This window comes from Nannospalax galili, unplaced genomic scaffold, assembly GCF_000622305.1.
Source record: "Nannospalax galili isolate Female #2095 unplaced genomic scaffold, S.galili_v1.0 scaffold162, whole genome shotgun sequence".
Classification (NCBI taxonomy): Eukaryota; Metazoa; Chordata; class Mammalia; order Rodentia; family Spalacidae; genus Nannospalax; species Nannospalax galili.
The window spans coordinates 160,344-171,662 of record NW_008350388.1 but is presented as its reverse complement, the minus strand read 5'-3'; the positions used below and the strand labels follow the sequence as shown (position 1 = coordinate 171,662).

The 11,319-nt window shown below is 45.4% G+C and overlaps 1 protein-coding gene across 1 annotated transcript in view; it reads right to left on the bottom strand.

Annotated features, from left to right (window-relative positions):
- Cables1 (Cdk5 and Abl enzyme substrate 1) overlaps positions 1 to 11,319 on the bottom strand; it is a gene marked incomplete at its 5' end in the record, with an annotated part of 113,337 nt that overhangs the window by 5,288 nt on the left and 96,730 nt on the right. The window contains 2 exons of the mRNA XM_008847650.3: positions 631 to 838; positions 2,662 to 2,768. Coding sequence (XP_008845872.1) covers positions 631 to 838; positions 2,662 to 2,768 — 315 coding nt within the window. The remainder of the gene's footprint in view (positions 1 to 630; positions 839 to 2,661; positions 2,769 to 11,319) is intronic.

Below are 11,319 nucleotides of genomic sequence, written 5' to 3'. Positions count from 1 at the left end.
TCAGTGTTAGTAGCAAAATCAATTAGTCTTTATGCAGGGAACAATATATTCTAAAATGAAATGGAGAGCTTTTTTAAAGGTTAAAATCTCATTCAATTTTATGTCTGTTAGGGTTTATACTGAGTTCATACTGAGTTCAATATTGTATAACTGTATTAATTCAACTGTGAACCTAAAAATTTACAGCCAATTTTGAAAGAGATGCATCTTTGCTCTGGAAATTGTTATTGAATATGTCAATGCTGCTGTAATGGAATGCGTCTACTAATTATGTGGTTATTAAATAATTAAAAAAACAAAACGAAAGACAGCACACCATTGATGCAGTAATGACGACACCCACCTAGCATGTCCAATGGATGCTCTGCAGTTATGCTGCTCACAAGACCCTTTGCTGTTGGGGTGGCTTCTCTGGCTATGGGAATGATTTCATCCCTCATGCTACCTGAGCATGGGTTTTTCAGAGCGGACCCAATGCTGGGGGTGCTATAGTCTTGTTCAAATGGATCATCTATCTGTTACACAAATGACTTTACAGCTCTCATCTCTATTAGCTGTTAAGGGTCATCTGTTTGGGGGTGTGTGGCTAGACTGAGAGCACATCTCCCACCTCTAATGCAGCCCACTTACATCAATTAGATGCTTGACGTCATGCTTTTTGAGGTCACTTCCGATCTTGGCTGCTAACAGCACACATGCTCCAGCACAGAGCTTCCGGTTCTGCTTGTTCAGCTTTCCCTTGAGGGCAAGCTTCTCAAAGTAGACAAAGGCCATGGCCACCGTGGGCTCCTCAAAGCCACAGTCTTCCTGGGCAAGCTTCCGCATCTCTCGTTTCAGACTAGGGAGACAGGAAGTAAGGAGTCCTGAGAGAGCTGCAGAGTTTGAGTTTCAGGGGATCCAAAAGAAGATGGTGACTCCATCTGGAAAGCATTTTCTCTATTTTTTTTTCACTCCCACAGGGGAACGTGGGATGAGATTAAATCCATAGGAGGGTGAAGATACATTAGACATGGGAGCAGAACATGTAGCTGGGATCTGGTCCCTCTGCTTGTCTGCTGGCACAGACCAAATTCCTTTTTGTTCTTGCCCCAGACCCAGCCTGAATAACCACTTCCAAGGATAGGCAGGGCTCCAATTAACATGACCCAGACATGGAAGGACACTACTGAATATATGTGGATGTCTGAATCCCTGGGAAAATAGGGTGGGGTTCCCTAAAGTCAAAAGGGGACTATGCTTATTCCAGAGAGATTTTAGATGTAAATCAGGTGCTTGGTCTAAGCTCTGCCAGGTAGAGTTATATTCATTAGGGAGGTAGGACAGGTGTTAGGTCTGGTTCTTTGGTTTGGAACATGCCAGAATCAAATCTGGCTTAGGATACACACTGGTATAGCTGGCACACTGTGATGACTAATCTTGGTTTTCAACTTGGCATAGCTGGGAGAGGGACTCTCAACTAAAGAATTTCCCAGATCACATTGGCCTGTGACCATACCTGTAAGACATTTCTTTTTTGGAGCCAGGGTCTCCCTGTAGCCCCAGCTGACCTAGAACTCTCTATGTAGACAAGGCTGGCCTCCATCTCAGAGATCCATGGCTTCTGCCTCCCGAGTGCTGGGATTAAAGGTGTGCACAACCACACCTGGTGCTGTGAGACATTTTTAAGTTGCTGTGGGCAGTGCCAGCCCTCGACATCAGGGTCTAGGCTGCAGAAGGTAGCTGAGCAAGGCAGAGGAAGCAAGCCAGTGAGCAGCAATTCTCCAAGGTCTCTTGCCTTCCCTCGATGGTGGACTGTAACTTGTAAGATGAAATAAACCCTTTCCTCCCCAAGTTGGTTTTGGTCGGTGTTTTATCACAGCAGCAGATAGCAAATTAGAAAACATATTCCAGAGTGATCACATAGGTGTACAACCAAGCTGTTATTACACACCCTGAGATATTGGTGTCACTGCACAAACACAAGTCAGCACCTCTTTGGTTCAGCAGGTTCAGTCATCTGGACTATGTGGCTGGCAGATATGGGTCACCACAAACCCATGCAGTCAGCTATATGGGAAGATAGAGCCTTGAGGTCACAGCTGTGTGGGTGGAGTTATCTCATGCCCCAAGGTGGTCAGCTCTATTCTGTTTTGCCTGTGCTTCAGCTTTGAGACCTGAATGTTGCCCATTCTTTGTGGTTTTTATTGAGACACCTCTCATGTATGCTAGACTGGTTTGAATTCCTGCTGCCTCCAACTTACAAGTGCTGGAATCACAGGAATGCACAACCATGCCTGTCTATGCAGTGCTAGAGATTGAACCCAGGGCTCTGTGCATGTTAGGCTAGCACTCTACCCTGGTACATCTGAAGCCCCATTCTTTCAGTTTCCTATAACTTCAATCTTATTGAGCTGGTCAGCTGCTGGCAGACATGTAATGGTTTTTCTCATTAAAGGGATGTCTCGTCAAGAGCTATGTCAACGAAGGGGTCAGGAGCTTGGCCTTCTGCCTGCTGCCCCGGCTCTCCCATGATATCCAGGCCCAAGTCAGACAGCAGCAGAAGAGACTCTCTGCTGAATGTGACCATATTTCCTTTCCCAAAGAACAAGAGCCACCACCATACACCGTGCTGGGGGGAGGGGCTATAGGGGAAAAGTTCAAGGCAACATGAGTCTCTCATACCTTCTTATCTTGCTGAGTGTTAACTTAATGTGAGGAAACTTCTCTTTGAAGGTCTCATTCATGTCTTTCTTGAGATCTGAGGGCTTCACATAGTCAATCACTGTGGTCTGTAACACAGAAGGTAAGAAATGTCACTCCACAAACAGGGGCCAAATGTACTAACGAGCATGTAAGTTGGGGCCCACTTGCAGCAAGAGGCACAAACAAGAACAGCCTGAAATTGGCAGCTGGAAAGAAATTGCACTATTAGAAGGATGTGATGATGTTTACAAAAACCAATCAGTAGACCATCAGGTGAGTGTGTTGTGTCTCGGACGGCTGTCTACACTGGGAAGGTTCAGAGGCATGGGATTTAGACTTGGAGTTGAGTTCAAATCCACCCTCAGCAATTCAGTGTCCTGGCTTTGGGAGACTCCATCATGTCACATCTCTGTAAGATGAAGACAGCAGTGCCAGCCTCACATGGCTGTGTGGAGAGCTGTGAGGTCTGTTCCCCAGTGTCCAGCATACTGCAAATGCTCAATTCAAGTTACTTAGAATTCAACAAATTATGGCAAAAATATACATAGAATTTACTTAATTTTTTTTTTTTCTTTTTGAGACAGGGTCTCCCTATAGCCGCAGCTGGTCTGGATTCGCTATGGAGACCAAGCTGATCTCGAACTCAGAGATCCACCTGCCTCTGCCTCCCAAGTGCTGGGATTAAAGGCATGCACCACCATGCCTGGCAGTACTTTTAAAAGATATTTTATTTTATTTTATGTGTATGAGTGTATTGCCTGCATGTCAGTGTACCTGTATCCTGCAATGCCTGAGGAAGAGGGTGTCAGATTCCCATGTAACTGAAGTTACAGACAGTTCGTAGCCGCTATGTGGGTGCTAGGAACTGAACCCGGGTCCTCTGCCAGTGCGCAACTGCTGAGCCATCATTCCAGGCCCCAGAATTTATTGTTTAAAGCATTTGGGGGGCATTGTTTAGTGCGTGAGTACATTTATTATGTAACCATTAACATCACCATCCCCAGCAACCCATTGAACAACTTTACTCCCTTCCATCCCTGGCAACGACCATCCACTTTTTTTTTTGGACACAGTCTCTGTAGCTTAGGCTAGCCTGGAACTCTCACTATGTAGTCAAGACTGGCCTTGAACTCAGCAGTCCTTGAGCACCATGCCCAAGCTAATATTTTTTGTTTTACATGTGTGTATGCAAACACACATGCTTGCCATGTGGAAATCAAAGGACAACTTCTAAGAATTATTCCTCTCCTCAAGCTGATCTTCCTAAAACAAGGACCTCTAGATAGGCTGACTAGATTCAGCAGATGGACAAGCACTGGGAAACGGCTGGGGGCACCGAACACACAGTGGACAGTAACAGGGATGACAGAGTATATGGGCTCCAGTGTAGAGGGGGGGAGGCTATGGGAGGGTGCCATTTGGGATGTGGGTATATAGATGAATAAGATTGTCTGGGATGTTCTGTATGAAATACACACACACAAAAAAATCAAATGAGTTAAATGTGAGGAAGAAGCATAAAAATTTGCATCTAATAGTAGCAAAAACAATGAGTCTTTCTGCAAGGAACAATATAATGAAACTGCGTATTTTAATGATAAAATAGAGATCTTTTTTAAATGTTAAAAACTCATTCAATTTTATGTCTTACAGGGCTTATACTGAGTTCAATATTGTGTAATTGTATTAATTCAACTGTGAACCTAGAAACTTGCAGCCACTTGTGAAAGAGATATACTTTTGTTCTGGCGTGTGTTACTGAATATGTTAAAGCTGTAATGAAATGTTTCTTCTAATCATGTAGTTATTAAAACTTAAAAAAAATAAATGAGAAAAAAATTTGCCTCATGTTAATTAGTAGAGGTGAAAAACATTACCACTGAAATCTACCTGATGACTTTATATCCATGCCGAGGTGCCAAGGAGCTCAGAAAGTAACCAATTGTGACTAGTAATAATCAGATACATAGAGATTAGAGATGCATGTGTAAACATCTAATCTAAAAAATGAGATTTTCTGTATGAAACAGGATATTTTAAAATGAAATGGAGATCTTTTTTAAAGGTTAAAATCTCATTCAATTTTATGTCTTATAGGTTTTATACTGAGGACAATATTGTATAACTATTAATTCAACTGTGAACCTAAAAATTTACAGCCAGTTTTGAAAGAGATTCATCTTCACTCTGAAAATTGTTATTGAATATGTTAATGCTGTAATGAAATGCCTCTTCTAATCATGTGGTTATTAAATAAATAACTTAAAAAAAGAAATGTAAAAAAAAATTAAAAATTATTCCTTCTCTTTTCTGTGGGTTTTGAGGAATTGAACCCAGGTCATCAGGCTTGGTGGCAGTTATCCTCAGGAATTGTCCATCTCCTTTGAGACAGGATCTCTCATTGACCTGAAGCTCACCAGTTAGGTTAGGCTGACCGGTCAGTGAGTCCCAGGGATCCTTCCCAAAGCACATGCTACTATGACCCACATTTTTACATGGATTCTGAGGTCTGAACTCAGTTCTTCAGGCTTGAAAGGCAAGCACTGTACTGAGCCGTTTCCCCACATGAAGTGGATGCTGAGCTTGGCAGTTGAACTGTAGCTGACATACACACATGTCGTTTCTTATGAGTGGCCTCATCCTTGCCCTTGAGGTATGGAGTTGGAGCCCTCCTTTCCTGGTAGTGAGGTGAGTGGAGGGCAGTGAGATCCTGTGAGACCCTTAGATCATCCCCTGGCATGTATGGCATCTGCTAGGATGGCAAAGCTCTCAGGTTCACAGGGATGCCACCTGCCTGATCAAGTGATATTCTGTACTATCTCTGACTAGCTGAGTGCTTATTTCCAGTTGTAGACCCATGCCATCGTGGTTGCTCCTAGAATCGAGTGAAAGGCCTGGTGCTAACATTTTACTTGCTCATCTGTGTAGACTTTACCTGTCCCCTGAGTCTTGCTTATAGCCCAGGCTGGCCATAAACTCAATCCTCCTGTCTTAGCCTCTTGAGTGCTGGGATTACAGGAATGTACTATCATGCCCACCTTGAGTCTTTTCTAAATTAGATAATACATTTTGAGGTATATGTGTATGTGTGTATGTGTTGGGGGGGGTCCTCTGCAAACCTCCCCTTTCTGTCAAAGCCCAGTAATAATAAATACTTAGACCAGAATGTCAGGGAGGCAACAGAAGCCACATCTCATTACACTGGTGGTCTCTCATCACAGCCTTAGCACCTGACCTCCAAGTGGGCAGTAGTCCTTGAGGGTGAGTGGTAGAGGAAGGAGAAAGTTCAAAGAAAGGTGAGGTTCACACAAAGTATGAGAAAGACACAGACTGGGAGGCACCAGGGGACCAGCATCCTAGAGGGTGGCTGCTTTAGGACATCCAAAGGCACCCCTGAAAGTGGATTGCTGCCCACATCACAGAGGCAATGTGAGTGGTCTGGAATACATTGCTTAAGGTGTTGGACCTCAGTTACCTCTTCTAGCATCTCCACCATCTGCTTTGTGTTGATGGCTGTAGACATCTGACATACCAGAGTGCTGCTCCATGTCCTGCTTACACTCAGCTGCCCAGGATACACAATCAGAGACTGTACCTTAGGATGAAGGCAGGCCAGACTCTGGGTGTCAGATGGATCACTGTGTCTAGGGTCAACCATACCCTGGCATGTGTCATAGGGGTGAAGTCCACTCTCCCCTCATCTACAGGTCCCTGTGGAAAACGGGACATGGCAAGCCCTGGTGCTCTGGCATGGTCCTCTCTTGAAGGAGCTGAGGATAAGCCTTAGGGGACTAGACCTCCCAACCTCTTGAGAGACCTCTGTTCTTGCACTGATGGTGGTGAGTGGAGGAGGTAGTACAGGGAGACTCAGCTGTAGGCCTGGGGTTACTAGCCCTGCTAGCTACTCTTTCTGGTTTAGGGGAGAATAAATTAAACATGAGGCTGGTGCTTTTTAAAGCTCACCTCCTAGCTTAATTGTATGAGTTACAGAAACTTGTAATGCTGGATTTTATGAGGGTATGTTCCTATAAATCAAAGTGCTGATTAACCAGGCTGTAGCTCCTTCCTGGTCTAGGGTGCTCTGTGTACATTACCACTTAATATCAGGCCATGGGATGGGTCTGATAAAAGGCTCTTCTTGGCCTGACAGCACCGCTGGATTGCACGATGGACAGACAGCTCTAGCCCTAAGCACTTGCGTTTCTGATCATGCACCTCAAGTGAGGTCAGTGACCGCACTTGCTTGCAATGTTCTGACTGTGGGAAGCTGTGTACACAGCTGTGTAAAGGGTAATGATGGTCAGCTGGCAGAAGGAGACCAGCCAAAACACATGATGTCCAGAGAGACACAGTTCACAGAGGAGCTCAGCCCCACCAGAGGTAAGCAAGGTTAGGAAGGCCCCATGTGTGTGTGACTCATGTACTCTGAAAAGACGAGCCCACACCTTAGTATCTACCTAGAAGTATCTACCATGTCTATCGCAGATACTGGGACACACTTTGCTTTTTCTACGAACTCCGCCTTGACTCATAAAGGAAAGAGGGGGCATCCAAGGGATTACTTGGGCTCCATCCCGGCCCACTGCACAAGCTATGATACTGTGAAGAAGTCCTCTTGGGGTGCAGAGGCAGACAAGAGAGATCCATATGCCCTAATAATGATCCTGGAGAACAGTGGTGAGTTTGGAGCCAACAGGTTGCTGGTCTGATTCCAACAGAAACAGAAAAGACGATTCCATTCCAGGGTCCAGTGGAGCTCTGGCCGCCTTCCTTCCCAATCTCTATAAGCATTCTTAACCAGCAGCTCTGAACAAGTGAAAGTCTGCAGCACACTTTGCTACTGTTCTCCCCAGCGCCAGAATTCACCCCTACCTTGGGCGGGAGTATTCTAAGGAAGTAGGGTATGGATACTTTGTGCCTCGGTTTCCCCATCACACCTGTGAAAGGAAGGAGGAGCACCAGGTAGTGATCTGGGAAGCTCCATCCAGTGTCAGAAGCTCTGTAAAATTAGGGCTCAGTTCTGTTTTGACTGCATTTGTGTGGTAGCCTCAGCCTTCTGGGTTCGGCTGGTCAGCATGAAAGCAGATGTTCTGCTTGCTCAGGTAATAAAGCAGGGGCACCGGGTACTAAATCTATCTAACCACCAGCAGATGGACATTTCAGCTGTCCCATGCATTTAATCCTCTTTCTGAGGACAGCAGCAAATGACAAGGGCATTATGGGCATGGGTGGGCAGCCTAAGCAACCTGGGGTTGCCTTGGCTGTTGTGTCTAGCCCTTGGATTCTAAACATAGGAGCCTGGATCTACTCTCCCTCCCTTCCCAGAAGGGGGTAGTGTGCAGTTCTCACTGACATGGGGTGGGCTGAGGTTTATGTTACCCTGTGGGTTCACAATGCTATGTGAAGTGCTCTCAGCGGCAGAGTTAGTTGCTGCATATCTTATAATCTCTAACATAAATGACTTAAACATTCAATACCTATACATATAACACATGAAAATGAGCCAGATCTGGACAAATATCTGTATGTAATTGTATTCATGGGGAACTTCCAGAATAGGCAAATCCATAAAGACAGGGCCAAGGTTGCTAACGGCAGAGGTTATATCTTATAAAGGGCAATTGTTGAACAGTTGTGTGGTGGCTTGTGGTAATAGCCACCTAACTCTGTGAATATACTAAACCAGATCTCTGAATTGAGCCAGTGATGGTTCATCAGATAAAGGTGCATGTGTGCCAAGTCTGATGACCCCAGTTTGATTCCTGGGTTACACATGATGGCAGGAGAGGGCCAACTCCTGCAAGTCATCCTCTGACCTCCACACTCATGCCTTGGCATGTGCGCACACACAATAAATAAATGTAACAATTCCCTGAGTAGTACACTAAAGGGGTGAACTGTAAGTAAATTGTATCTAATAAAATACTATCCCCCCCCCAACAAAAGTCATTTTAACAGTATTTACATCTGAAATTGGAAGGGGTTCAAAGACCCTGATCCTTAGCTACTGTCCAGGCATCTGAGGGGACCTTTCAAGACTCAGGGAATTCCTCCCCTCCAGCCCCCTCCAAAAAACCTGCCATGTTTTTGTAGATGGCATTACTTTTCTGATAGTGGCTTCCCTGTCAACACAGTAAGCTTTAGACATGCTGAAACCCTAGGGCCTGGAAGGGAGGGGACCAGGATGTAAGCTGCTCTAATTCTTCAACAAATCTACTCTGCCAGCAGGTGAGTGCCTAAGTCACCAAAACAGCTCTTAATGAAAACAGGCAACAACAATTTAAAAAATATATATATCAGGAGGTGGGGGCTCAAGCAGGGCAGGCTGAGTACATCCTTTTACTGAGTCTTCTATTCCCACTGATAAACTTCCACTACTGGGGGAGAAGGGGTATGGCACAGACTGCCACTGGGGACTCAGATCCTGACACTGGCTAAATGAAAGCGCAGGCACGTTATCATGGAGAGACATCCAACAGGTGTTCTCTTGAGCTGTGTATATCTACAGACACTGTAAAGGATGTCCATCAGCTCCCCTCTCACGTCAAAGCAGTGTGAGAGGGATTTCTTCCCAAGAAGGAAGAGGATCCCAAGACCCACTCACACAGGGTTAATGTTGCTGGCCTTACCTCAGCTCTCTTACATTCTCCTCTTAATTGCTTTCCACACCCATAAAGGGAGAAAAAAAACAATGAAAACCACTTCCAATGTGAGCTGCCAGGTTCTAATGATAAATAACCACTCTCTAGCGAAACCTAATTATATACCAGGTAGCAAAGAATACCCGAAGCATCCGGTCCTGACAGGAGTCCTCCTGCCCTCTGGGTACACCTTAGCTAACACCCTACAAGAACCTGCATGCAGCCAGGTGGCTTGACAAGCTTTCATGTTCTGTGATCACTTTCTAGAAACCTGCAGGCTGAACCACAGGGGCTGCTGCACAGTGGCCCCAGATGTTTCTTCAAGGCCAACATCTCACTTTTCCCCTTTTATGATGAATGAGAGAGAGAGAGTGACCTGTCTGGGTCAAAGCGTAAAACTACAAATGTAACAAGAGTACAAGGCCTCTTTGAACAGAGTGCCACTTCCTCTCTGGAAGTGATGAACTTCACCTCTGGAACATTCCAATAGACTGTGACAATGAATGGTGCTTTTACATTTCACTTAGAACAACAATGAAAATACACATCTAACTACATCCTGGCTGGTTAATATCAAATGACTGGTCTCCCACCAAAGAGAACAGAACATTATTACCCACAAAAAGCCATGTGCAAGAATACCCATGACACAGTTTTCATGATATTCCCATACTGGAAACAACTTGAATGTCAAGGAGAGAATGGATACATTTGTATGGTGTCCAATGCTGCTCAGCAATAGAAGACAAATGTGTGGGTAATCTCACTGATACTAAGTTGTAAGAAAGATGGGCAAAGAGGAACATAGACCCTATCATCTCATTTACATGAACTTCCATGAACAGATGAAAAACTAATGGTGCCAGAAGTCAGAAGAGAGGGGCTCTAGGGAAGATGGCTGGGGAGAGTCAGGTGGAAAGAAGGTACTTTGTAAAGAGACTGAAGACCCCATATCTGGATCCGAGGGCAGTGACAGAATTCATGAGACTATACAGCTAAAATGGGTACGTTACGGTCTGAAATTCCACATGGACAGCACATCCCCAAATACTGGACAATAGTCCCTGGGTCTCAGGCTCTGGTCCTGCCCTGAGCTGGTCTAGCTGGGACTATGCTGGGGTCCAGGGAATGTAAGCTATAAGAGCAGGATCCCCAAGCTGAGAGGCCCTAAGACCTACTTTCATGAGCAAGCAGAGGTGACAGCAGGAAGCGCACGGCTGGCAGATGGCACAGCCCAGCCTCACAGGCCTGACATGTGCCTGCTGGGGTGGCTGGGTCAGTCTGAGTAGAGTTTCCCATTCCTACCCTTTTGGGCCCTCAGCAACCTGTTCAAAAAGTTGCAACTTTCATTGTCCCTCCTGGGAGTCACTGGCTTATGACAGATACAGGACCATCCCTCTACTGTCTCGGCCTCCTTTCCTGCACACCCCCGTCTTCCCACATGGGGAACCCACCTCTGACCCTCCTTGTCACCTATCACTTTTCCAAGATGGCACCTTCCACACCCTCCTCATGACTATAGTCACTGGTCTACTTGCTGGCTGACTGATGAGAGTGGAAACTGCGGTTGGTTAGTTTTCCACAGAATTTGGAAGGAACCAGCCTGGCATGTAGTAAGGCGGCAACCAAATTTGTTGGATGTGGGTATCTGGTACCCAATATACAAAAGTAAGTAAAGCAAACATACAAAAAAAATCTATGCTCTTGTTCCTACAAGTTCAATACAAATGCTATGCTCAAGACACAGCCCATGTAGGCTCCTCTGAGTCCCAGGGAAGCTAGACTGAAGCTGCTTGTCACACATACTGTTGACAGTTTAAGGGACAACACTAGAGAGTGAATGTTCTGCCTTTTATCAAAGTATCAACGTCTGGAGGCTGGAGAAACGGCTCAGCAGTGAAGAGCATAGACTGCTCTTACAGAGGACCCAAGTTCCATTCCCAGCACCCACATGGTGGATAACAACTGTCTGTAACTCCAGTTCCAGGGGATGAGA